Raw genomic sequence first — 27,772 nt, forward strand, 5'->3', positions numbered from 1 at the left:
TGTCTTCTGATAAATTAAGCAGAGCTGCTCAAGATGGCAAAATCTGAAGGTGTGTTGTGTTCTCTTTTTTTGTGGTGAGGGGGCGCTTCAGTTGATGGTTCCAACAGCCCACAGTGGAGATTTTGGATGGTTGGTTCTCCAAACCTAGATATTGCTGTGAGGTTGCAACTGCTTGGAGGTCACAGAAGATGAGGAGGAGCTACCCCAAGCTTAAGAGAGCCATTTTACTTTCTAGCGGAGATGAATGTTGGCTGGAAAGCAGGGTGGTTTTACAGCTCTTAGCAAGAAGGTAGACCTGAGTTGGATCTTTTCTGATCCCAGCAACTGAGTGAATCTACTGCTGACTGTGTATCTATCCCAGAGATCTAGGATCTAGCCATGGGGAAGGATATTATTTAAGATTTATTGCTAACCTTTCTTGTTAAGCTTTTGTTCCAAGTTAAGCTCTATTGCTCAACACATTAAGGTCTACTGCTAATCCTTTCTCTGTGTTAAATTCTATTGTTAAATTTTCTTGTTAAGCTCTATAGCTAAACCACTATGGCTAATGTTTCTTGTTCCATTTTATAGCTAACCATTCTCCTTAAGCACTATAGCTAATCCTCTTTTGTTAAGCGCTATAGCTAACTTGTTAAATCATGTGGCTTTTAGTTCTTAAGCTCTATAGCTAAGCCTTCTCCTTGTTAAACTCTATGACTGAGTCTTCTAAGCCCTATAGCTGAGCCTTCTCCTTGTTAAACTCTATGGCTGAGTCTTCTTCTAAGCCTTTCCTTTGTTAAGCTCTATAGCTAACTCCTCTTGTTAAGCTCTATAGCTAAATGTTCTTGTTAAGCTCTATAGCTAAATTTTCTTGCTAAGCTCTACAGCTAACTTTTCTCCTCCTTCAGATCTACGGCTAACTCTTCTTATTACTCTCCACTGCTGATCCTTCCCCTAGTTCTTGTTTCTCTCTTGGGCTGTGGCTGGAACTGGCACCTGGTAACGTCGTCTGTGGGGGACTAATAGACTCCTCAAACAACCACAACAGTCGGGAATAAATTTCAGGCGGCAGCCTTCTCTTTTGCGTAACTGTAAATCTGCAAGGCGCCCTCCCTGGCTCGCTGGCTCACGTAGCACACCCCGAGAAGTGTCTAGAATGCATACCTTGTATAGGACGTAATTATGCCACAAAATGTGCGTTGTTAAAAGCTGAAGGGAATCATGCGCCTTGGTCTGGATTTTGAACTGGATCTTGGCGGTATTACCTGCACGGCCAAAGTCCCAGTTCCTTTTGCACTGGGTGCACCGAAGTGGGTTTCAGACAACCTGTTAGCCCTCCATTAGTGACAATATTATTATTTTTTTTTGGGGGGAATTGGGGGGAATGTCTTTGCAGGCCGAGCAGCCCCCAAATGGTTTGCCCCGAGGAGGTAAAACTCCCGCTTAGCCTTTGAATAAATGTCCACCCGTCCTTCCAGCGGGCCTCTGGGAACCTCTAAATAGTAATTGTTCTCCGGCTCTTGTACCTGACACCCCTTTCCTCTCCTCCCCCCCCCAAAAAAGTTGCCTATTTGCTCCCTCTCAGCCCTTCCATTCCGCAATATCACCAACCTTCCCGGGGAGAACGTGCCTGCAAAAGAGGTTTGGTGCATTGCAGCATTTTCACGATGCAACCTGGTTTAAGGGAAGGAAATTGCTCCTCGCTCTATCTCTCCCCCACTCACCCACCCTCTTGCTTTCCCCCTAAGCAAGCAGGACAAAACTGAGATGGAAATCACTAACCAAGCCAGCGACTTTCCTGTCCCTGCCAAGACCAGCCCACAGGTGCCAGAGGTTTTTTTTGGGGTGTATTTCCCCCCCCCCCCCCCAATTTGGGCATTCCTTCATTTTGGAAACAGGCCAAAATATCCTGGAAGTCTCAGTGAGATGCGTGGATGTCAGGATGTGGGAAACTCTGGTTTGGGGTCTGGGAGAAGTCAAATCTTCCTCTCTGACTTTTTCATCGGCGATCCAAAATTCCAGAAAAAGAAGAGAGGGCTGTAAAGCACTATAAAGCGGTATATAAGTCTAAGTGCTGTTGCTATTACCTATAACCCATCGGCCTCTCCTAATCCGTTCCTCGCTGGAACAAGGCGGGTTCCAGGACTTTCCAAGCCAAAGTTTTGATTTATTATTGAGATGGGATCGAGAGTCACACCTGAACAGAGCCATGTTTTAATCAACTTGGGGGCAGTTTTACAATGGGTGGACTCCCAAGATTCCCCAACCAGAGGGGTGGAATTCTGGGAGTTGAAGTCCACTTGTGTCAGACTTTAAGATGGAGATTTTTTTTCCCTCCCCATTTTTCAAGTTTCCTTCCCACGGCAGGTTTCATATGCAGCGCCTCTTTTGCATTATTATTATTATTATTTTTCCTCCCAGTGGGTTCTTCATGCATTTTTTCTACTTCATTCCTGAAGATTTGCGTTATCGCACCTTAAAAAGTTTTAATCCAAGAAAACTCTTATTAAACAGCAAGAAGGACCCGTTCGGTCCTAGGGAAAACTTCCTGGTCCATCTGGGAATAAAGGTTTATTGTTTCTCTTCCTCTCTTGCCCGTTTCACTCCAAGGGAGGGTTAGGGTAAACACACACCACCCTCTTTTAAGACCTCAAAACCTCCCCATTTCTTTTCAAAGTACATTTGGTTTTTTTTAACGAGGACATTTAATTTAGGATCTCGGGGTGGGTGGGTTTGGTCCTTTTATAATTTCCCTTTTTTTAAAAAAAATAATATATATATATATATAAAATAACAGTATTTCTGTGATGGGGCTAATACCAATTGAGGGTTTTAATTTCTCTCTCTATAATGTGATTTTCCTGCTGTGGAACAGGTGTATAAATTAAAGAATTCATAACGAAGCATGTTTGGCCTCTTGATACTTGAATTCCCTCTTTTGCTTGGAGGTTGCGAAGTCTGTGGGTCCTTTTTCTTTCTTCCTAGGCAGAAATACTTAACTATTTCTGGTATTGTGGGTTATTCGAAAGAAGAGAAATGCGATGTGATCTCAGGAGGTTTGATTAAAATTGCATACAATTAGTTAACAACCGCAATTGACCCCCCCAAATTTAAATTATTATAAATTACTATATTAAGTGAGACATTTGTTAAGTAAATCACTGCTATTAAGTTACTAAGTTGTTTGGTGAATCTGGCTTCCTCCTTGACTTGATCACAAGGTTGCAAAAGGGGATCCCGGAACACGGCGACCGTTATAAGTACGAACCTAGTTGCCAAGCTTATGAATTTTGATCACATGGCTTTGGGGGAATGCTGCAGTGGTCATAAGGGTGAAACTTGGTCATAAGTCACTTTTCTCACTGATGTAACTTCGAATGGACACTGTGAAAGGAACCGTTGTACGTTTGATGACTGCATAACCGCCAAGAATAAAACAAAACAAAACTGGAGAGCAGGCTTAAGTTTTAGAAATAGGTTCAGGGGATTGGATGCTAAAACATAAAACGAACGGTTGGGTGAACTGGGTATATCTAGTATTAACAATGAGAAATGCTAGCGGTGACATGATTAGCTGCCTTATTGATTGATTTGATTTGTCAATTGCTTACAAGATAATGTTAACTTACTGCACCTCTGTATGGTTTGCCAATTGCACAGGGGCAGATGGGACAGCACTCCAGAGGGTTAATGTCATTGCCCAGAGGATCATTGGTTGCTCTGCCCTCTCTGGAAGAGCTTTATAGCTCCCACATCAGGGAGGTTGTGAAGAACCCACAAAGAAGTCCACACACCCCCTTCGCCATCAGCTGAGGTTAGGTGGCCATCTAGATGAGAAAAGTATTTCATCCTTCAACTGATGCAGGAAAAACTCTTTCCACTCACACCCACCCAAGTTGTGATGCTTCTGGATTGCCCACATCTTCCAAGTTCTCCCAAGCCAACCTGGCCCTTGCAAAAGTATCATCCGCCCCTTACAAGCAAGAGATCAGGAGATAAGAAATCCATCCATTATAGTCTTCTTCTCCTGAGAGAGAAGCCAGAACTGGTTAACTCAGCCCAAGGGTGAAGCATTGATTCCCTCCATTTGGATTCTTGCTATCCCTTCACGTCCTCCATTTCACATCACGCAAGGCCCACTGGAGACGAAGGCCACCGACGTCTCTTTCCTACAAGAACCCTTGCAAGAAAACCCCCTTGCAAGAAAACCCCCTTGCAGCGTTTCCCAAGCAGGCTCTCTCTTCCCTGCACATTTCATATCTTTTATTGATTTCATTCCCCTTCTTAAGTAACTCCAGGCGGAGAGCGAGCTAATACTCGAGTCACACCTGGCAGGGAAAGAACCCGCTAAACCCGCTATTCATTTAAAATAAAATAAAATAAATTTAAATTCATTTAAAATAAAAACCCACCGGGATGAGCCTAGCCCTGCTGCAGCGATCCAAGAACAGGGTGCCAAGGGGAATGCTGTCCCAATGGTGCTTTTTTCAAGAGGTCACTGGACTTTCGGTTTTCCCTGGAAGACCTTACGCTTCTCGTCCAAGAAGCTTCTTCTGTTCTGACTGGGGGAAGAATGGAAGGATTACTTATATGATCTGAGGAAGCTTCTTGGGATGAGAAGTGACGGGTGTTTTTTGGAAAAGCCAAAAAAACTCTTGGAAAAAAAATAAAAACCTTTGAGGCAACCATGACCTGGATGATTTGAGAATCCCCACGTTCACTAAAAGGATGCTGCCAATAGGCTTCCTGAACCCGGAGCCCGTTTGGCCATGGCTCATTCGGGAGGAATCTGATCCCAAGCGCCAGCCTGGCCTCGCCCACCCACCCACGCGCCCCTTTCAAGGAGCTGGCAGAGGGCGGGTCTCGTCCTTCCCTCCCTCCCTTCCCTCGCTTCTTCCCGGCGCCCGCCCCCATCACCTCCCCGGAGCCTATCCCGCCGCATCGGCTTCTGCAACTGGCGCCCGCAAGGTGACTAAGTAGCCAAAGCGCGTTTGGGGAGGTTCGGGACTCTCCCTTTGTTGGAGGTGGGAGCTAAGGGGGCCTTATCCTTGTGGGAGCCTGCGCGGATCGGCTCTTTAGGGTCCTCCTCCCCCCCGTCTCCAGCTCCACGTGGCCTCCTTTGCCCCCCCCCCCTCCTCCAGGCAAAATTAGGCTGCCTGCCTCTGCTCCCCACTCCCGCCGTCATCCGAGCGGCGCGTCTTCGCCTCGCCTTTGCCAAGAAGAATGACGCGCAAAAGCGCATCAACGGGAAATGGGGAAGGGAGGGAGGAGGGGAGTGGGGGGGAAGGGCTGGCTTTTTTAGCCTCCCCCCACGCCCCGAAGGGCAGCTGGATGAGTGCTGGGTGCTTGTTTCAACCGTGGTTGGTGGAATAAAGTCGTCTCAGGTCCAAGTGGGGGGTGGGAAAAGCTAGTTTGTGAGAAAAAGGAGGAGAGTGTCTCGTTTGGCTCCCGGCCGTGCCTTCGCATCCTCGGGACCCGGCCTCGGTTCAGCTTCTCCCGCGCAAGCTTGGTAGGATCGCCTTCGAGGCTGTTTTGGCCGTCTGGACGCGTGTTCAGAGGTCGTGGGAAGCCCTGGCGTGAAATCACTCCCGGAGTGAAAGCAAGGGGCGTTAGGCCTTGGGAACGCAGCCAGGTGGGTTGCAATTGAACGCAGCCAGGTCGGTTGCAATTGCCCTGAACCGAACCAGAGTCTGATCCAGGTTACAGAGACAAACTTGGCTAAATCCATAGCGGATCCCGTTTCTTGGCAGCTCTTAGGATTATTACTAGGATAAGGATAAAAATTGGAGGAGGAGGGAAAGTATTTTTTGGGAGGTAGTTCCAAACCCTCCTGGTTTCAGGAATCTGCCTCCGAAGTTTTCTCAGCAATACAGAAACGATTTGGATGGGTTTTCTTCTATTTTCTTTTTTTTATACATTGTCTAGTGGTCTCCTATTTGGGCATTAGCCAACTAAGTTTTTTTTTCTTCAGAATGAACCAAAGTTGACAAAAGTATTGTTATCTAACCAGAGGGTGAACAATAGGTTGTCCTTGACTTACAGCCGTTCATTTAGTCACCATTCGAACAGCACTAGGAAAAGTGACTTGGGACCCTTTGTAGTGTCGTCATGGTCACGTGATCAAAATTCAGAGGCTTGGCAACTGGCATGTACTTACGACAGTTGGGACGGGGGCAAGCCCTTCCACTGGCTTAATTGTTCTCCTTGTCAGGAAATTCGTTTTCTTCTCTCCTTGATGAGTTTCCACCCAAGTTTCTTGTCTTGCATTTAGGCGCTTTGGAAATAGTTTGAAACCCCCTCCCTTCTTCTTTATCCCCTTAGATAGAAGGACAGAATTCTAAATTCTATGCCTGGAGATTCAGAATGTAATGGTGGTAGTAATGGGTGACTGTAGTGTAAAAACTTCTGTTTTGTGTTGTCAGACTGCAGCGTCTCTCTGACCTTGGCCAGACTTGACAAAGCTAAACCAAGCTGTCTACTTCTTGGATGACAGACCAAGTGGAAATTGGTACGATATTTCTCCCTCCCCCTTTTTTTTTTTTTAGCCTCTTAAGAGGGTTAGAGATGAGAGTGATAAAATGTTTGCTCAGGCCTTGGAAAATGGGAAAAGGAGACCATCTTAACTCTGGTTGTGTTAAAAACAGACAGGAATGTTTGGGAGATGCTTTCACGGTTGCATTTCCTCCCTCTCTCCTCCTTTCTCTTTTGCCTTCCTTCCTTCCTACCCATCCACTTCCCTACCTACATGCAACTCTGGGGAAATTGGAATCATGAAGGCATCGTTGAATTCCCAGTCCATACAAACACAAAACCGTAGCTATGGGACACAGCTTCTACTTTCACATAATCATCCATTTCAAGGGCACCCCTTTCAAGATCAGATAAATAAATAGGCATGGCAGGGTTTCTGGAAATGCTACTGCACTATGTGTCACATGTTAAGATGGAAAGAAAAGAAAGAAAGATAACAGTTAACAGATAATCAGAGTTGGAAGGGACCTTATAGGTCATCTAGTCCAACCCCACACCCAAGTGGGAGACCCTACACCATTTCTGACAAATGGCAGTCCAATCTCTTCTTGAAAGTCTCAAATGATGAAGCTCCCACAACTTCCCAGGGCAACTTCTGTTCCACGGGTTGATTGTTCTCACTGTTAGAAAGTTTCTCCTTATTTCCAGGTTAAATCTCTCCTGGATCAGTTTCCATCCGTTGTTCCTTGTCTGGCCTTCGGGTGCTTTGGGAAATAGCTTGACCCCTTCCTCCTCTCTATGGCAGCCCCTCAAATACTGGAAGACTGCTATCCTGTCTCCCCTGGTCCTTCTCTCCACTAGACCAGCCAAGCCCAGTTCCTGCAACTGTTCATCGTATCTTTTAGCCTCCAGTCCCCTCATCATCCTGGTTGCTCTTCTCTGTACTTTTTCTAGAGTCTCAACATCCTTTTTATAGCGTGGTGACCAAAACTGGATGCAGTACTCTAGCTGTGGTCTTACTAAGGCTTTATGGAGTGGTATTAGTATCTCACTTGATCTCGATTGTATCCCTCTGTTACAATCAAGATCAAGTGAGGTACTAATACCACTCTATGAGATAGAAAAGGAAGGAATCAGGAAGGGTGGATGGGTGGAAGGAAGGAAGGAGAGGGAGGAAGGGAGGAGAGAAGGGAGGGAAGGACAATACTGAAGTGAAGGCAAGAAGGATGCTGAAATCAAGGAAGGAAGGGAAGGAGGAAAGGAAGGATCTCTCCAGCCATCTGCGACATCTCTTGCTGCCTCTTCCCCACTCCATTTAGCCCCGAGGAAAACCAGAGACAATCTACAGAAAAACAAACACTGCTATTTCCCTGGCCATCTTGCTACTAAATAAGTACAGAAACTTCACACTTCCTCCAGATGAATTTTACTGACACTCTCTCTTCCTTTGAAGGCATTTAAAAAGCAAACTCTTTTGAACAATCTGGTGGAAGAGTGGAGAGAAGCCTTTTGTTTCGTTTCATTATTTCATTTCATTTTTTCTTGGCATCCTTTCCTTACATAACATCTTGACCAAAATGTGGCCTCTTTCCTGGAGTCTTTACGGCCTCAACCCTGCTAATTTTGGACTAGAACCTGACATGCCATGGCAGAACAAGGATAATTTTAATCCATTGGGACAGGATTTGGCTTTTAAAGTCTTCATATTCGGAGGGCAGGATTGTCTCTTATCACATCCGTCATTCCTGGAAATGGATCAAAATAGGCAGAGGGCTTTTTAGTAGTCTAATCAGGTCTTCGGGCTCAAGGTCTCTGTGGCTCAGCCAACCTCCTTGGATTATTTTAATAGGCAAAATTAACCAAGTGGCTCTTGGCGGGACCTTCCCATGGCTGGAACGGTTGACCGGCCAAGGAGGCCGATCTCGGCTGCCCCTGAGGAGGTGGCGTCAAGCAGGGCACTGCTGCCTCTCTGCATTTCGGCAGTTCGATCCTCACCAGGTTCGAGGTTGACTTAGTCTTCCATCCTTCTGAGGTCGGTAAAGCGAGGACCCAGATTATGGGGGAGGGGCAAGAGGCTGATTCCGCAAACCGCTTAGAGAAGGCTGTGAAGTGGTATATATGTCTCAGTGCTATTGTCCAGAAGAACGGGAAACCAATATCTGAGGGGCTGCCCCCAAAGAAGAGGGAGTCAAGCTATTCTCCAAAGCACCTGAAGGCAGGACAAGAAGCAACGGATGGAAACTAACCAAGGAGAGAAGCAACCTAGAACTAAGGAGGAATTTCCTGACAGTGAAAAAAAATCAATTAGTGGAAGAACTTGCCTCCAGAAGTTGCGAATGCTCCAACACTGGAAGTTTTTAAGAAGAGATTAGACAACCATTTGTCTGAAGTGGTGTAGGGTTTCCTGCCTAAGCAGGGGGTTGGACTAGAAGACCTCCAAGGTCCCTTTCAACTCTTGTCATTCTAACTTTTTCTAACAAGGCTGATGCAGAGCTCTCCAAGGTCCTGATTTCGATAGGCTGTAACCCAGGGGTCTTCAAACTTGGCAGCTTTAGGACTTGTGGACTTCAGCTCCCAGAATCCTTCCTCCAGTCCATGTTAGTTCAGGAATTCTGGGAGTTGAAGTCCACAAGTTTAAATTTGCCAAGTTGGAAGACCCTTGATCTATCTATTCTATCTATCTATCTATCTATCTATCTATCTATCTATCTATCTATCTATCTATCTATCTATCTATCTATCTATCTATCTATCTATCTATCTTATCTATTCTACCTCTCTTTCTATCTATTCTTTCTCTCTTTATCTATTCTATCTATTCTATTCTATCTCTCACTCTTTCTATCTATTCTACCTCTCTTTATCGATTCCAGGGGCCTTCAAACTTGACAGCTTTAAGACTTGTGGACTTCCAACTCCCAGAATTCCTCCTCCAGTCCATGTTAGCTCAGGAATTCTGGGAGTTGAAGTCCACAAGTCTTAAAGCTGCCAAGTTTGAAGGCCCTTGCTGTAACCTCATGAGTTGAGATTTTAGTACAGGTAGTCCTTGACTTATAACCGTTCTAAGTTACGACGGCACTGAAAAAAGGGTCTTTTTCACACTTAACAACCGTTGTAATATCCCCAGGGTCACGTAATGAAAATTCAGTTGCTTGGCAACTGGCATGTACTTCTGACGGTTGCAGTGTTCCCCGGGGGTCACATGATCCCCTTTGGCGACCTTCTGACTGGCCGAGTCAATGGGGGGAGCCGGATTTGCTTCACAACCGTGCGACTAACAAACGGAGCGATTTGCTTAATGACCATGGCAAGGAAAATTGTCAACTGGGACAGAACTCAGTTTAAAAATGACTGTCTTGCTTAGCAACAGAAATTTGGGGCTCTGTTGTGGTCATAAGTGGAGGACTACCTGTATACCTTGCCATGCACTTATACCACAGTCTTTCCAGTTATGTACAATGACACAATCTTCTTGCCTCTAGGCAACCACATCAGTGCTTCCTGTGCTAGCACTGATGAGGTTCCCTAGCTGGGTCATGAAACGTCTGCAAGAAAACCACCAAGCTCAGAGAGCACCAAAAACTCCACAATCTTCCTCTTCTTCTTCCTCCTCCTCCTCTCCATAAACTCTTCCCTCCTAGCACTGATGACATTACCTAGGTGGGTCATGAAATGTCTGCAAGAAAACCACCAAGCTCAGAGAACACCAAGGACCCCACAATCTTCCTCCTTCTTTTCTTCTTCTTCTTCTTCTTCTTCTTCTTCTTCTTCTTCTTCTTCTTCTTCTTCTTCTTCTTCTTCTTCTTCTTCTTCTTCTTCTTCTTCTTCTTCTTCTTCTTCTTCTCCTTCTCTTTCTTCTTCTTCTTCTTCTCTTCTTCTTCTTCTTCTTCTTCTTCTTCTTCTTCTTCTCCTCCTCCTCCTCCTCCTCCTCCTCCTCCTCCTCCTCCTCCTCCTCCTCCTCCTCCAACCCTCTTCCCTCCTAGCATTGATGATGTTACCTAATTGGCCTCCAGCAAACAACCCAGCTTAGATTTCCTTTGATATTAAACAGGGAGCAAACCTTCCCTCGTCCTGAAGCTGTTACCTAGTTGGGCCACGCAACACCTGCAAGCTTCAGGGAGCCCCAAGCTTCAACCCCAAGGTGCAAAGACCCCTTTCCAAATCACTTGGCAAATCCTTTGCCGAGGGCTACCTGGCCAACCTTTTGTCATGCTCTCTCCCCTTTCCTCTCCCACCCCCCCCTTTCAAGGCCCGGATCGATCGAGGAGGGCACGGAAGAAACCCAGCCCGGAGAAGCAGACAAAAGGCAGCCAGCCCACCTACCCGCCCTCTTCTTGGGCTCCGTCCCTTATTGGTGCAAGATCCGAGCCGCGTCGTCGTGGACTACAGCAACCCAACGGCGGCAGCAGCAGCAGCGCCGCGGCTGAGCAGAGCCTGGGAGGGCAGGAAAGAGAGAGGAGGGCGTTTGTAACCAGGGACGACCGCAGCAACACTTGGCACGGCTCTGGGGAGGAGAGAGAAAGGGAAAGCTGAGCAGAGAGAGAGAGAGAGAGAGAGCAGGTTGGGGGGAAGAAAAAGGGAAGCAGAAAGAAATTCCATTCATTATTGGCCTCGTTGGCTTCTCCTTCCAGTCGTTGGGATTCTTCCTCTCTCTCTCTCTCTCTCTCTTCCTCCTCCTCCTGTTGTTTTCTTTTGGGGACGCAGAGAACGTCAGCTTTTCTTCTCCTCCTCCCAACCTCACCCAGCCCCGTTATGGAGCCGAGGGCTGCTTGTCATCTGCAGATGCTCCTCTGAAGACCCCCGAGAGACGCCCAAAGAAGGACTTGGTCGGGAAACCCACCCACCCACCTCCACTGGATTGCAGCTGGGGTCCCTCCCACCGTTTCCCCATCCTTTGCCCATCGCCCCCACCCCCCCCCCGCATTCCTCTCCTGCGGCTCGTAGGGGGGGGTTGCAGGGAGGCCGAGAGGGCCCCACTTGGAGGGCCAGGTTGGTCCCTCTCCCCCTGGACTTTGCTCCCCTCCATCCCCTCCCGGCAAGCTTCCTGTATGAGTCTTCCTCCAGCCCAGGAGAGTCGTGGGGTCCAGTTGATGCCTTGCTGAGCCCGGACGAGCCGTTCGCCACCATGGGCAAATCGAACAGCAAACTGAAGCCTGAAGTAGTGGAAGAGCTGACCAGGAAAACATACTGTAAGTTTCTTTCTTTCGCCTTCTCTTCTCCTGTTCCTCCTTCTTCTTCCCATGCCCATCCTTCCTTTTCCCCCTTTCCCTTTCTCTCTCCTCCTTCCTTCCTTCCTTCCTTCCTTCCTTCCTTCCTTCCTTCCTTCCTTCCTTCCTTCCTTCCTTCCTTCCTTCCTTCCTTCCTTCCTTCCTTCCCATAGCATATTATCCTTCCTTCCTTCCTTCCTTCCTCCTTCCTTCCTTCTCATACTATTATCTTCCTCCTTCCTTCTTTCTCACAGCATATTATCCTTCCTTTCTTCCTTCCTTCCTTCCTTCCTTCCTTCCTTCCTTCCTTCCTTCCTTCCTTCCTTCCTTCCCATAGCATATTATCCTTCCTTCCTTCCTTCCTTCCTCCTCCTTCCTTCTCATAGCATATTATCTTCCCTCCCTTCCTTCTTTCTCATAGCATATTATCCTTCCTTCCTTCCTTCCTTCCTTCCTTCCTTCCTTCCTTCCTTCCTTCCTTCCTTCCTTCCCTTCCTTCCTTCCTTCCTTCCTTCCTTCCTTCCCATTAGCATATTATCCTTCCTTCCTTCCTTCCTTCCTTCCTTCCTTCCTTCCTTCCTTCCTTCCTTCCTTCCTTCCTTCCTTCCTTCCTTCCTTCCTTCCTTCCTTCCTTCCTTCCCATAGCATATTATCCTTCCTTCCTTCCTTCCTTCTCATAGCATATTATCTTCCCTTCCTTCCTTCTCATAGCATTATCTTCCCTCCCTTCCTTCTTTCTCATAGCATATTATCCTTCCTTCCTTCCTTCCTTCCTTCCTTCCTTCCTTCCTTCCTTCCTTCCTTCCTTCCTTCCTTCCTTCCTTCCATACCATATTATCCTTCCTTCCCTTCCCTTTTCCTTCCCATCCTCACTGCCAAACCTTCCCATTCTGCAACTTTCTAGACCTGCCTCCTGATTAGAGACTTCTGGGCTCAAAAGACCTGGATTCCTTGCTCTCTTTTTATGGGGGTGGGGATGGAGATGCTCTGTGTGTGTGTGTGTGTGTGTGTGTGCGTGCATTGTGTTGTGCTGCACCTCGGAGCAATTCCGCTCTCGCAAGCCCAGGGCCGAGCAGGGAAAGGAGCAGCCGGGGAGGATGTGCTTGAGTTGCATGGTGCAGTGTGCTGCATTGCTTTATACAAGGGCGGGAGGGGGAGGCAGGCAGGCAGCTCCCATTGGGGTGTTATTATTGTCAGGGCTGCAGGAGGAGAAGGAACGAGGAGGGGGCCTTCTCTCTCTCTCTCTCCTCTCCCTCTCTCCCTCTTTCCCGGTGATTCATGCAGCTTCTCGCCACAAGCTGTTTCTCCAACAGCATCTGGCACCCCCTTTGGCTTCTCCTGGGGTGGGCGGAGGCTGGCCAGAACTGGAAAAGAGCTGCCCAGGAAGGGACATGCCAGCAAAGGAAGAGCAGGAGGATGAGAAATTGGGAGAGGAGGAGGAGGAAGAGGAGAGGCAGAAGGAAAAGAGGAGGGGAAGGAAGAGGGAAAGGGAGGAGAGGAGGGGAAGGAGAAGAGATATGGGGGGGAGGAGGAGAAGAAGGAAACGGAAGAAAAGGAGGAGGAACAGGAGGCAAAAGAGGAAGAAGAGGAGGAGTTAGAGAAGCAGAAGGAATAGGAGGAGGAGGAGAAGGTTAAGTGGAGGAGGAGGTGAAACAAGAGGAGGAAGAGGAATGAAAAAAGAGGAGGAGGAAGAGAAGGAGGAGCAGGTTCTCTACACAGCGGGTGGACCTGCTGATGGCTGCATTGAATTCTTAGACATTTTCAGTCCTGACAGGGCCATTCTTCCAATCTCTTGGCTTCCTCTCACCTCAGCTTTAAATGCTACTTGCAGTTTGCAAATGGGGGAAGGGCAGGGATCTGTCCAGAATTTGGCCGAGGGGAGGGGAAGAAACAGAAGAGGGGGGGGAGAGGTGCAGCCGAAATGCGTCTGATGCATTTATTTCATTATTTATTTGATTCAATAGCCTTTTACTCCTTTTGTAAATGACTCGATGCAAAATCCAGTCAAAGAATTCTGTTTCGTTTTTCTCGCTTTTCTCTTAATTTTTTTTTCTTTATTTTCTTTTCCTTCCCCCATTTTTTTTTTTTTTTTTGCAAGGAGAGTTCCCCCATTTTGGTCAGCAAATTTGTCTCCCCCTTCTGAGTGGTTTGCATCTAAAACTACACAATGTCTTTGTGGGTTTCCCAGCATTAAAGTACCCCTGGACTGAAAAACTTGGAATTTTGCATTTCGATTGCTGAGTTTCTGGATGGTTGCAGGGTCTTTCTCTCCTTCCCACAGGGATCAGTCACTCAAAGTTTGTGATAAGAACTGAGTTGTGTTCTTTGGGTCTGGTTTGCTCTTTGGCTCACTGGCTTGAGTTACCTGGAGCCATTTGGCATTACAGGAATGTTTTTTTTAAAGTGGCATGCCAACCTGTCTCTGCGCTGCTTCTGTTCTTTTTAAAGGAAGGGACAAGTTTCTAATTCTCATTGAGGTGCCCATTTATTTTCACTGGCTTCATAATTCTGTGAGGCTTCAGAACCAAGTTTGTTTTCCCCATCACATCTCCTTTTACACATGGCTGTAAAAAAGCAAACATTTATATATTATTCTCCTTCGCAGGACACTTTATCCGACAAACTTAATTTCCCTAAACCAGGTGAACAGAGATCTACTTTTCAGAGAGACAAAACACAGCTTCAAACATCAGTTTGTTCTCCCCCCGCAAAAAAGTCTGATCTCTAGTAGGAAAGTTATCCATGTTTGTATGGACCAACAGAGAAACTGCTCTCCTTCAAAAGGGGCTATTTTCCAAATTTTGCAATGAACTTATCCATCTGTTTTAAAAAGAGGTTTTGTAAAGAGGTTTTGGCTGTGATGCGAAAATAGCATTTGCCTGCTGGGTCTCTTCCCAGGTTTGTACCGCTGTTTGAGAGGGAATTCTTAAAATCTCAGGGAAAGACATAGCTGCTTTAAAGAGCTTTAGGTCGAGGTAGCTTTGCATATCTGCGCAGTCCAAAATAATCTGAAATGTGCAAGGTCTTGAAAATAACACACAAACGGTTTGCGATGGTGAGAATTGTGAGTAATGAGCCTCAAATATTTTTAACGGGGACTGTTAAATAAAAAGAATTTTTTAATTTGGCAAGCTGAATTTGACATATTTGCAAAAAAAAAAAAAAAAAAAAAAACTGGAAGAGACAGTGCGTGATGTCCTTCCAGAAATGAGAAGTGAGAAGAGACTCAAATTCACCCAAGCCAATTGCGTTGCTAACGTGACTATTTTAAAAAAGCTTTAAACACACACACAAACACACACACACACTTGAGGTCATCCATCCTGCTAGTGAGTTATTTTAAAACTTTTGCTTTGGCCCACTAGGTTGGGTTTACTACCTGGCCAGTCTAGCTGCTCACCAGCTGATATTAGATCTGTCAAATCTGGGGCAGGAAATTGATTTGTGGCTTAAACTTTTTTTATAAATGAGAATTATAGGAACTGGAGCCAAACTTTTGAATTATAAAATACTGATTATCACAACGTCCTTGCTCCTGTCTGAGCTTGGTTGTTTTCTTGAGACGTTTCATTACCCAACTAGGTACCATCATCAGTGCTAGAAGGGAGAGAGAGAGCAAACCTCATTCCCACCATTGATGATGTTTCCTCCTCCTCCTCCTCCTCCTCCTCCTCCTCCTCCTCCTCCTCCTCCTCCTCCTCCTCCTCCTCCTCCTCCTCCTCCTCCTCCTCCTCCTCCTCCTCCTCTTTCCTCCCCTCCCTCCCTTCTTCTCCTATATTCCACACACTATTTCCTCTTAGCACTGATGATGTTACTTAGTTCGGTCATGAGATGTCTGTAAGAAAACAGCCAAGCTCAGAGAGCCCCTTATTTCAACCTTGAGCTACAAGATATTCACCTTTATCGATAAAGATGATCATTGCTGTATGGCCAAGGAAGGGAAGTGTGATTTGTGGCTGCGAGAAGCAAATTGTCTTATTGATCACACAGATTGCTGGACTTACAATCACAACCGAGCCTCAAAACGTCTTTTGCTAACAAAAGACAAGTGAGCTTTTCCCAGTTTTAGGACCTTATTATTAAGTTTGCGACACGGTTGTTAAGTGAATCTGGCTTCTTCATTGACTACACACACACACACACACACACACACATAAAAGGCAGCACCAAATTCCATTTCTCAACACAGTTCTCACCACAGCCAAAGGAATAAAATCTTAGGAAAAACAGCAACAATACAAATCTACACTTGGTCATAAGTGCGAGGACCAATCCTATGTAACTTTTTAAAAAATGTCGTCTTAACTTCGAAACGAAGTTCACTCTCAATGCATGGTTGCAAGTCAAGGGCTACCTACCGAAGATGGCTAGCAAGGTTAGCTTTGACTTTTTCTGCCCTGCAAATTCTTGAAATTCTGAAACCCCTGAAACTCCTCTTCTTTTCAACAATTGCTTCATTTTGCCCTCCCACCTTACCCAAAAAACAAAAAACGAGCAAGCTTTCTGCCCCCAGAAAAGCTGTTCAGTTTTGGTGTCTCAACCTGGCTACGCGCCACTGCGAACTCGTGTGGGCTGGCTGGCTGTTTCCCTTGGAATCGTCAAGAAAAAACATGATACTAAAAGATTGTAAATACGATTTTGTTGGCGAAAAGGGCCCAGTAGGGAAGGTGAGAAAACAGGCTGTCGTTCAATTCCTCGAGGTTCATCAGCGCCAACCAACCGGCAGAAACTTCTCCCGAAGACCATCTGCTGAGATGGGAGCAAGCAAATTGGAGGGAGTCCTTGACGTACGACCGCAGTTCAGCCCAAGGCGGTTGTTAAGAGAGCTTTGCTCCATTTTGCAAGCTTTCCCGCCCCCTCCGCCCATCGATGTTAAGCAAATCATGCGGCCGTTAAGCAAACCGATTGACGTTACTTTGTCGGAAGCCGGCTGGGAAGGTTGCAAAGATCACATGACCGCAGGACAATGCAACAGGCATAAGTACATGCCAGTTGCCAAGCACCCAAACTTTGATCACGTGAGCACAGAGAGGCGGCAGGGGTCATAAATGTAAAAAAATCAGTGGTAATTCACTAATTCAGTGCCGTTGTAACGTCGAGCGTTCCCGCTAAATGAATGCTTGTAAGTTGAGGTCCACCTGTATTTTGGGGCAAATCAATACTGGAAGCCACGCAGAAATGTAAGTAAGCATTGACTATTTCACCAGCCCTCCAAAATAAGTCTATCAGCTGATTTTCTCCCATCTGGGGTTGGTGTTTTGAATGGCAACATTTGCCTCTTGAACTTCATCTAAACAACAACACAAAAGTACCCCCAGAATTGGTATAAAGGGGGCAGAGTAGCCCCCTTCCCCACCAGAGAATCCATCTAGCCCAGGGAACAGACAATTTGACAGACCAGGAAAGAGAGAGAGATATTTTCTTGTAACCACTCCAAGTTTATTTCCTGCAAGATATTAGCCATAAATTATAGCTTTTATTCAATCTTCTTGCTATTTTTATAACATCTAGGACATTGTTCCATTTGCCAAAGCAGCTGCATAATTCAGAGGTTCAGAATTATGCCAAAATGATGGTTATAACTGTGAACTCGCTCAATCCGTAAATGGTGGTTTGCTATTTTCTAAAAAAAACCTTCCCTTTGCTGTGCTAATAACACTTTGCTAGCTGTGGATTGATTTGGCGTCACCTCTGGGTGTGTTCACACAACAGCCTTACCTGAATCTGTTAACTGGTTCATTCACCTAGCAGGCAAGGCTCAGATAGCGGTTGGCATCTTGTGGGAATCCAGTGTGTTGGATTAGCGCATCTTTCCATAGCTAAGTGAAGTGTGTTCTGCAAAGGAATTGTCCCTTATGTACAGCTAGACTTTAAAGTTGGCCTAACTCATTTTATGTTACTTGAGTAGCTTCATCGCCTTCCTCTTCTTGGCCTGTCCAACCTGGAAATGAGTTTCTTGTGCATCAGATTGAGTTTGGGTGGAGAAAAATATTGATCATGAAACTTTCTGGCACAAAAAATTTCCAAGGTTTAAACCACCGTGGGGTATAGCTGGGAAAGAGGTTTTTTTGGAACATCTGGAGATCTTTATTGGAAGACGGTGAATGCCACGTGTGACTTGTAGAAGGGACCTTCCCAGGTCCTTTTTCCACCAGAGATCAGAAAGTTGTTGAGCCTTTAAATCGAGGGATTGAATTCGTTGGGTGGACAACCCATAACTCTGTAGATCAACGACTTTTGGTACCTGTTAACTCTTGATTATCCTATTTGGGATTCCACCATTTTGGAAGTTCCTCCATCCCAATCAGAGACGGACGATTTTGTTACCTTTCGCACGTCTTCTGTTGATTTGGGCGGATTCTCTTCTGTCAATTCCGTTCTCTAAAAGCCACCATGAACTGCTTCCATTAAATATTTAATTGCCTCTGAAGACACCTTAATTGCAATTAGCTCTTCACCTGGAGAGCCCTTTGCAACAGAATTGGCCACTGTAATGGATGGATTGGGGTGAGAAGTTGCAGATTTAGGAACCAAATTTTCCATATGGTGACGGAAAGAAATTGTGTTTTTTTTGTTTTTTTTCTGAGAGAGCTGGAAACTTTCAATCTAAGTTCCTTATCCCTGAGACATGCACGTTTTTGCCAGCCAAAAACCTTGTCAGCTGAGCACAGTCACACAAACTTATTCTCTGTTTACTCAGCAAGTTATATGCATTTAATACTGTACCTTCAGTTAATTAGCTGGACACGCTAACGTTAATTTAAAGCAATAAGCTGATTCTTAATGAAACTATTTTGGGGGAATCTCTTGATACACAAAAATCATAAGCTAAACAAATTGGCTGGTTTCCAGGTACACACTCACTGGCAAAAAGCCAACCACACGGAAGCTAACTATCCTTCTTGTGGCTTGGTGCACGTTCAGTATATCAGAAAATTGGACTTTTGAAATCTGTCTTGCGAATCCTCAAAAGACATTTTTGTTCCCTCTTGCAAAAGCAGCTTTTCATTTTTGATCTCAGCCTCAAGGTGCTCCCGGACATCTCATTAAGGCATGTTGGCAAAATTAATTATATGAAATGAGACCGTTGGAGTCTTCCTTTAACTAGATTTACAGAGATGGACGTGAGAGGGATATAAGAATTCCAGCAGCTCAATGATTCTCAATTTAAAACCATTTGATTCCTCCAGTTCATCAGACGGAAGGGGAACAATTTTATTTTATTTTTACTGACAACTGATTAAATTGCATTTTGGCTGTTGATGGCAGCACCTCCACACAGCAATCTTTTGGTTTTCCTTTGATGGCTTTGGAGTGGATTTTACTACTGGAAGTGAGGTGGAGGAGATTGCTACTATTGTGTTATGTCATTTCACTTTCTCCTTGGCTGCTCCCAAAGTAACATTTATTTGATTGATGTGGGTCCCTCAGGACTGTTGAGAGTAGGGCAGTATGCAAGTTTTAAAGCCAGATGTCCAGACTGGATTTGGCGTTCTTTGTCCACCTATTGAGTCCTTCCAAGGACCTGGGATAGGCAGATGTTGTGGTTTGATGGTGTTTAAAGGTATCTTTGCAGGATGTCAGCTGTTCTGAGTCAAGCTCCCAGTTGCAATTGACTGAGAGTGTTATTGTCAAATGCCAATGGTGTTGAAATGCTCAGATAATACATTACTATTATTAGGGTTCATCACACAGCCTGAAGTTTAGGCTGGATTTGGCATTTTGTCCATCTACATTATCTAATCCTGAGGATCTCAGGCAAATGTGGATGTTTGTTGGTGTTCAAGATACCATGGCAGAATATAAGCTGGTCCCAATTATCATCATAAGTCAAGGACTACCTGTATGTAGAATTTTTTTGGTTCTCTCTGAGGAATCACCCAGGACTTCATAGGAGTTAAAATCTGAAGCTGGAATGGGTGACTCATTTCTTGTTTCTCACCGTTGGCCCTTTTTAATGTTTAACTGGAACACTGGGAAGTTTTAAACCATTAAACCATTACAGCAGAGCCAAGGGGAAACCTGAATATAGTTGAAAATTCATCTGGAAAGGACAGGGCTGCTGTGTTCATATTAGCCTTCTGAATTATAAATTTGCAACTGGCCTTATTTGATTGCAAGTCTGCTTTGATTTTTTTGAGAAAGGCACCTATGCAATTGCCCCAGAGGTTTTTTGTGCCAGAGTGGATCACAGGCTAAATATTTAGTTCCCAGGCTGGTAACGTTTGACTGGAAAGCTTAAAATATTTATCTTTGATTTAGACCAGAGAGGAAAGAAGGAGGGAGGGAGAGGGGGAGAGAGACAGAGAGAGAAAGAGAAGACAAAGACACACACACACACAGAGAGAGAAACAGAGGGGGGGAGAGAAACAGACAGACAGACACAGAGAGAGACACACAGAGAGAAACAGAGAGAGAGAGAGAGAGAGAGAGAGAGAGAGAGAGAAGAGACAAAGAGAGACAAGAGGGGAGAGACAGAGACACAGAGAGAGAAAATAGGTATTTAGTGTGTCATATTTTTTTTTTTGAAATTCAAAAAAAGCATGCAAATTTGGCATCTTGCAAAAGTCATGCATTGATAATTAGCTTGTTCCTTTTCCAGCTTTGCAGCAAAATCTTGGCACGCTGGCCGTTGCCGTATTTTTGGGCTGCTGCCTCAGCTGCGGGAGACAGAGCCAGATTTTTCCCCCCCAAGCACAAAGTCCCACTTTGATAAACTTATTTAAAGTTTCCAAATCCCGATGAACATATTTCACTGAAGCAAAACAGTGAAGGTTGAGACCGGGCTAAGTTCACAAGGTGCGCAGTCCAAGCTATGGCATACTATATCTTTTTTTTCCCCCCCCACAATCCAGATAGTCTTCGATTTACAACAATTTGTTTAGGGGCCGTCCAAAGTTACAAGGACGCCGGGGGAAAAAAAGCGCGAATTATGTGCTTATGCCTGTTGTGGCATCCCCGCAGTCCTGCGATGAAAATGTGGGCACTTGTGTTTACGACAGTTTGCAGGGTCTTGGATTCAAGCGGTCCCCCCTTTGCGACTTTCTCAGCTGGCTTCCAAGCGAAAGGCAATGGGGCAAAGCCAGATTTGCTTCATGACCATGTGGTTCACTTAACAACGGAAGTGATTTGCTTCGCTGCAGCAGCAAAATAAAATAAAATAAAAGCTTATAAAATGGAATAAACTCATTTAACAACTGTGGGGCTCAACAATGGAAATTCTGCTCTCAGTTATGGTTGTAAACGCGAGGACTTTCTGCAGCCCTTCCCAATCCATACCTCTCTGTCCCCAAAATACTAAGTTGGCTCAGTTTTTTCAGAGCTGACATTCGATTAAAAAAAAAAAAAACTAACATAGTTAGTTCGTGCTAGCCACCTCGGGCCAAGGCTGGCTTAGAATCAGACTGCAAGCAGGGAAAGCATTGAAAATACTGTGACGTCTCTAAAACAGAACCAGAACAATGTAGAGTCTCTTTCTGTATCTTTTTTTTGTTTGTTTGTTTGTTTAATGGAAAGAAAATACATCCATTTTCTTTTTGCCAGCGAATCTTGCGATCGATTCCTTAATTCAATTTCTGTTCTCAAAAGAGCTGTGCCCATTTGCAAAATCACCCCAGATCAATCCAGACGTCTGGAACACTCTGTTGTTGGCTTCGGATAGCGGGAACCTCTGTAGGGTGACGCCGTTCACAGTCCTTGAATTACGACCACCGTGGAGCCCAAACTTTCCGTTGCTAACCCGGACAGTTGTTAAGTGAACCTTAATGCGAAGAAAGCCAAGCACACACCATTTCTTTTTTTCCATGTTGCAAGTCATGAATCCATATTGATTTACAGTATTTTGTGCTAATTAAAATCCCCCCCTGAAGCCTTGTACGGCTAGAGTCCCAATTTATATCCTTTGTGCTCAGAAATATTTAATATTCCCGCTGTACATTTATTAGGAATTGATAGCACCGAAGATGGAAAGATTTTGCTGTTCGCGAACGATCTTTGCTAATTGATGGAGTGAACAAGGGCTCCAAGGGAGAGCAATTATGTTTCTGATGAAATATGTGAATAAGAGAAGAGTTTAAGGCTTTGGAAAACTCAACTGAAGTGCATGAATGTACCAAGTCGTCCATAAATACTTCTTTTTTCTCTCTCTCTCTTTTTTAGTCACAGAGAAAGAAGTCCAGCAATGGTAAGTATTCAATGTTATTTCAGATTCTAAGAATTATTGAACATTTGTACTTATACAAACCAATGGGTTGGAACCACAATGCCCATAGTTCCTTCTGGAAATTGGATTCCCTGTGAAAAGCTACAGCAGCCCAATTGCAAGCAGACTTCGAAAGCTTGAAATCCACACACCTTCAGACTAATCTAGGTTGAGAAACACTGTCGAAAAGTCACAGAAAACAGCCGAACTGGGATTAAAAATGGTGCTGCTGGTTTTCTTGGAGTCTTAGGGTAAAAATAAAAATAAAAAATCAAGTGTACCCATTTATCTTTCTGACTGCAGGTATAAAGGCTTTATTAAGGACTGCCCAAGTGGACAGTTGGACGCAACTGGATTTCAGAAAATCTACAAGCAATTTTTCCCGTTTGGTGACCCAACCAAGTTTGCAACGTTTGTTTTTAATGTCTTTGATGAAAACAAAGTGAGTTTGCTTTGCTTCCCACCTTCCTTCCTTCCTCTCTCCCTCTCTTCCTTCCCATACCATATTATCTGATTCCTCCCTCCCTCCCTCCTTTCTTCGTCCCTCTCTCCTTCCCTCCCTCCTTCCTTCCTTCCCATACCATATTACCTGATTCATCCCTCCTTCCTTCCTCCCTCTCTCCTTCCTTCCCTCCCTTCTTCCCTCCTTCCCCAATTATATTATCTGATTCATCCCTCCTTCCTCCCTCCCTCCCTCCTTCCTTCCCATACCATATTATCTGATTCCTCCCTCCCTACTTCCCTCCCTCCCTCCTTCCTCCCTCCCTCTCTCCTTCCTCCTTCCTTCCTTCCCATACCATATTATCTGATTCATCCCTCCTCCCTCCCTCCCTCCTTCCTTCCTCCCTCTCTCCTTCCCTCCCTCCTTCCTTCCCATACCATATTATCTGATTCTTCCCTCCTCCCTCCTCCTTCCTCCCTCCTTCCTTCCTTCCTTCCTTCCTTCCTTCCTTCCTTCCTTCCTTCCTTCCTTCCTTCCTTCCTTCCTTCCTTCCTTCCTATAAATCTTAATTTCTTTGTGGCCAAAATATATTTCCCCCGAGCAATATTTTCACAGAAATAGGACCGAGGAAAAGGGAATATTAAGCGAGGTAGGCGTTATGCCCAATTCTCCAACATTTTTGCCATGAAATCATTAAGTGAATCACACGGTCATTAAATGAATGACCCCATTGACTTTGTTTGTTGCAAGCTGGCTGGGAAAGGTCCCACGTGGCAAGTGTCTAAATTACAACCACAGAACTGTGAGGACTCTGTGTTGGTCGTAACCACAAGGACTGAGTTACTGTGTTGGTCCTAACTGCGAGATCCGAGTTCCTTGTTTCTGTGCCATTGTAACTCCCAACATTCCCTAAACAAATGGTCATAAATAGAGGACCACTTGTAATTGCACTTTAAACAGCTTTTTCCCAAGTGGGATCTCAATATTGGCCTTTTTCTTTTCTCTTCTCAGGATGGAAGAATTGAGTTTTCCGAATTTATCCAGGCCCTTTCAGTCACTTCCCGAGGGACTCTGGATGAAAAACTGCGGTGTAAGCAAGCTGGTGTTAATTTATTTATTTGTATCCTGATTGGACAACCAGAGTTTGTCCAGAATGATATAGGATCTCCTGCTTGAGCCAGGGGTTGGACTAGAAGACCTCCAAGGTCCTTTCCAACTCTGTTATTCTATATTCTGCATAGCTGATAAATTGTGGGAGAGATTTTGGCTGGGCCTTTTCTGACAAGTCTCCATTCTTGAAGGCTTCTCTCTTTCCTTGCTGATCGCTTTCTCTTTCCCCCTCTGCGTTTCAGGGGCCTTTAAACTGTATGACCTGGATAATGATGGCTACATCACAAGAAATGAGATGCTGGACATTGTAGATGCTATTTACCAGATGGTGGTGAGTATATGTGATGACCCGAGGCGTGGCAAGAAATAACAAAGTCACAAAAGTAGATAAATTCCCTTTAATGCCTCCAACTTGGACCCCAGTGTCCAATTATCCTCGGCTGGAGATCAAGCTCTTCCAAAAACAGTCCGCGAAGGGAAGAAATGCAATCCGAACCCAAAGTAAAGATAATTAGAAATTTAAAAAAGCCCGACACAAACCACGCTGAAGTAATTAACACGACAGGCCAGGATGATAAATTGCAGACTTCCAAAAGATAAGGAAGCACTCACAGTTGGGAGGACACCAAGACCCAGATAAGCCTTGACAAAGAAAACGCACGCTTTGCTTCCAGCAAGGAGCTGTGTGCAAATGCCCCACTTATATCCTGTTCTCCCAGCTGCAACCAATGAAAGGGATCAGGGCCTTTTCCTCTCCCGGAAGCCATGTTGCTCCCTTCTCTGTTCCTCCCTGCATGCCCTAGGCTGAAGAGGGGGTGGGCCTGGGTCTTCCTCTGAATTCCCTCTCCCTTGCTCTACCTCTTCCCTGCTCTGCCCAGCTGGACAGTTTCTTCCCCAGTTTCTTCCACAGCCACCGGAGCCATACTCCCACTCCCTGTCAGCTGTTCAATCCCCCCCTCAGAATCAGACTCCAACAAGGGCATGACAGTATAGGACCACAGTTTGTTACCTCTGTAATGAGACCCAGTTGCAGGAAGTGCCAGGGTTCTCCCTTGCCTTCAGATGACCAGGGGTCTTGGCCTAACACAGAGAGGTCTCCAAACGTAGCAACTTTTAAGACTTACCATACCAAGCGCACCCCCAACCTGGTTTGTGTTGGGTAGGTTCTCTAGCATCTTCATAGGTTTTATTGAGTCCACCAGAGTCCGTGGGACTGCATGGAAGCGGGTTGGGTGTCTCCAGGGCTGTGCCATCTTCACTTTCTTTGACCAGGGTAACACGGTGGAGCTACCAGAAGAGGAAAACACCCCGGAGAAGAGAGTGGACAGGATTTTTGCCATGATGGACAAAGTGAGTCTTTTTCTCCCATCTTGATTTGGCTATTGGCAGAAGGAGACCAAGGGAGGCCCCATTTTGCTTCATTTGAAGCCCTATTCCTAAGAGGGAGAATTGAAGGCCAGCCGAGCTAGAAGTTTCCAAGGTTGAAAAACCTCAGGTGCTGAACCCAGAAAGCAGGTGGCTTTGAGTTCTAGTCCTTCCATTTGGCAGGAAATCTGGCTGGGTGATGTTGAGCCAGTCGCTCATTCTCCACCTAACCTACCTCACAGGGTTGTTGGGGTTTGGAAAGTAGGATGCAGATGTATATTAAATATATTTGCTGCCTTGAGTTGACCAAATATATCTGTCTGTTTATATGCACAGATAGATAGATAGATAGATAGATAGATAGATAGATAGATAGATAGATGGTAGATAGATAAATAGATGTATAATACATGAATGGATGGATGGATTGATGGGATGGATGGATGGATGAATGGATAGATAGATGATAGATAGATAGATAGATAGATAGATAGATAGATAGATAGATAGACAGACAGACAGACAGATAGATAGATGTATAATACATGAATGGATGGATGGATTGATGGGATGGATGAATGGATAGATAGATAGATGATAGATAGATAGATAGATAGATAGATAGATAGATAGATAGATAGATGATAGGTGATAGATATAGATGATAGATAGATGATATAAATGATAGATAGATGATAGATAGATAGATGATATAGATATGATATAGATAGATAGATGATAGATGATATAGATGATAGATAGATGATAGATAGATATAGATGATAGATATAGATGATAGATATAGATGATAGATATATGATATAGGTGATAGATATAGATTATAGATGATATAGATGATAGATAGATAGATGATAGATAGAAACACACACACATTAGATTGAGAGAGAAAGAGAGAGAAAGAAACAACTAGCTAGCTAGAGACACAGACAGATAGATGAGGGGGTGGAGAGACAGAGAGAAAGAAAGAAATATAGCAATATTAACACACACAAGTGATTTAATCTTGTGGGTTGACTCTTCTTTTCAGTCCTTGTTCATTGGTCTCATCACCTGATCAGTGGGTTACCTCACTAATTCAGCAGCTTATGAAGGCAACCTGCCTCCCCTAACCCCTGAGTCTCCTTTTTTTCCAGAACGCTGATGGGAAATTAACCTTGCAGGAGTTCCAGGAAGGTTCTAAAGCCGACCCCTCCATCGTCCAGGCACTTTCCCTCTACGACGGGCTGGTATAGTCCCACAATCCAGGCTTGGGTGAGCATCCAAGTCTCCAGCATGGGAGACCAAAATATGCTGGATTTTGCAATACGTTGCAGTATAACAAGATAAGAACAAGAGGAGGGGAAAACCCAGCAAATGCTGCATGTATTGAAACGAGAAGGGGAATAAATAATTGGTTGCGCCTGGCAGGGACGGACTCAATGTTCCCTTCCAAATTTGATTCTAACTTAGATTGCTTCATTCATTCATTCATTCATTCATTCATTCATTCATTCATTCATTCATTCATTCATTCTATATTTCCTTCTTTCCCTCCCTCCCATTCTCCTTCCTTCCTTCCATCCTCCTTCCCCTCCCTACCTCCCTCCTTTCCTTTTTTCCTCCCCCTCCCTTCCCATAGCCTATTATCTGATTCCTTCCTTCCTTCCATACAGCCTTCTTTCCCTCCCTCATTCATTCATTCATTTTATATTTCCTTCCCTCCTTCCCAATCTCCTTCCTTCCTTCCATTCATCCTTCTTCTGCTCCCTCCCTCCCCCTTCCTTCCCATAGCATATTATCTGATTCCTTCCTTCCTTCCTTCCTTCCTTCCTTCCTTCCTTCCTTCCTTCCTTCCTTCCTTCCTTCCTTCCTTCCTTCCTTCCTTCCTTCCTTCCTTCCTTCCTTCCTTCCTTCCTTCCTTCCTTCCTTCCTTCCTTCCTTCCTTCCTTCCTTCCTTCCTTCCTTCCTTCCTTCCTTCCTTCCTTCCTTCCTTCCTTCCTTCCTTCCTTCCTTCCTTCCTTCCTTCCTCCTCTCTCCCTCCCTCCCTCCTCCCTCCTTCCTTTTATACAGCCTTCTTCCCTCCCTCCCTCCCTCATTTGTTCATTCATTCATTCATCCGTTCATTCAATTTTTATGGCTGCCATCTCAAACCAGGTGAGTAAAAGACCAAATCGTAGAAACACATTTCTAAAATGATCCTAAAGCCAGGACATGAATTCTATAAACATATAAAAGGGTAACATCCATCAAATCAAAGAAGCTTCAGGCTTTTCATCTGCTTTTCCTTCCTTTCCTCTTCTCTTTTCCAGGCGCGCCGAGAAGCCCTCCTTCCAGTGACATCCAGCTGCCTACTCCAAAAAGACCCTCATCCGACAGTTACTCTTCCGTTACTCGCGAGCAAAGGGGCGCCTTCCAAGTCCGACCTCAGCCTCAAAACCCTTTTCTGCTTGGAATCGTCCCCATCAGCCGAGCAACTGCTTTGATTATCATTTCTTTTCTTTTTTAAAGAAAAAGAGAAAGACAGAGGAAAGAAGGGCAGGGGTGGGAATCCTTGATGGGATGGAGATGGTCCTCGCACACGTTTCCCCTTTCCCTCCTTTGCTTTTTGTCTGGAATGAACTTGAGATTTCCTATTTCTTCCCCGGGGGTGGGGGTGGGGTGTTGGTGGGATGGAAGAGACTCGAGAGGCGACTGATTAAATCAGATTGGAAAAGCAGCAAGGGGGGGGGGGAAGAAGTACAGGGGGAGGGTCAAGGGCTTCAGCAAAAAAAAAAAACAACGCATCAAAATCGGTTTGAAAACTTCATTTTCTCCATAACATCTGGATTTGCTGCAATTTTCATCGCTCGGGGTAGCGGGAGTGGGGCAGGTTTGCATCTACAAAGCCCCTTGTTACGTTCCGAGCGATGCTCCTTTGGATATGATTTGCTTTTGTGTGTGTGTGTGTGTGTGTGTTTCTCTTTGCCTATTTATTGGACCGCTTTCCTAAATGAGGTT

General features: G+C 45.1%; 1 protein-coding gene and 1 long non-coding RNA gene across 3 annotated transcripts; one reads left to right on the top strand and one right to left on the bottom strand.

The window, feature by feature from the left end:
- Positions 1-358: 358 nt before the first annotated feature.
- LOC148129470 (uncharacterized) lies at positions 359-2,879 on the bottom strand. The gene is made up of 2 exons (XR_015745409.1): positions 794-2,879; positions 359-676 (listed from the first exon to the last, which is right to left on the bottom strand). It is a non-coding gene; the product is annotated as an uncharacterized LOC148129470 (long non-coding RNA).
- A 3,519-nt stretch (positions 2,880-6,398) lies between these two features.
- On the top strand, positions 6,399-27,554 carry NCS1 (neuronal calcium sensor 1). 2 transcript variants are annotated; one of them, XM_026688766.2, is made up of 9 exons: positions 6,399-6,487; positions 11,515-11,639; positions 21,816-21,840; positions 22,162-22,300; positions 23,312-23,390; positions 23,653-23,741; positions 24,683-24,760; positions 25,930-26,047; positions 27,085-27,554. In XM_026688766.2, the coding sequence occupies exons 2-8, from the start codon at positions 11,576-11,578 to the stop codon at positions 26,026-26,028; spliced, it is 573 nt and encodes a 190-aa protein (XP_026544551.1). In that variant the 5' UTR covers positions 6,399-6,487; positions 11,515-11,575; the 3' UTR covers positions 26,029-26,047; positions 27,085-27,554. The 2 variants fall into 2 exon arrangements, with proteins under 2 accessions (XP_026544551.1, XP_026544552.1); XM_026688767.2 differs by lacking the exon at positions 6,399-6,487 and having other exon boundaries at positions 10,924-11,639.
- Positions 27,555-27,772: the final 218 nt, after the last annotated feature.

This window comes from Notechis scutatus, chromosome 15 (assembly GCF_049901735.1).
Source record: "Notechis scutatus isolate UNSWTSFEM ecotype Mainland chromosome 15, rNotScu1.2, whole genome shotgun sequence".
Classification (NCBI taxonomy): Eukaryota; Metazoa; Chordata; class Lepidosauria; order Squamata; family Elapidae; genus Notechis; species Notechis scutatus.

Excerpts from the sequence above, each read along its gene's own strand:
- NCS1 (XM_026688766.2), top strand. The coding sequence starts at position 11,576 with ATGGGCAAATCGAACAGCAAACTGAAGCCTGAAGTAGTGGAAGAGCTG. Across the intron at positions 23,391-23,652 it reads TCTGGATGAAAAACTGCGGT|GGGCCTTTAAACTGTATGAC; the intron begins GTAAGCAAGCTG and ends TCTGCGTTTCAG. Across the intron at positions 24,761-25,929 it reads TTTTTGCCATGATGGACAAA|AACGCTGATGGGAAATTAAC; the intron begins GTGAGTCTTTTT and ends CTTTTTTTCCAG.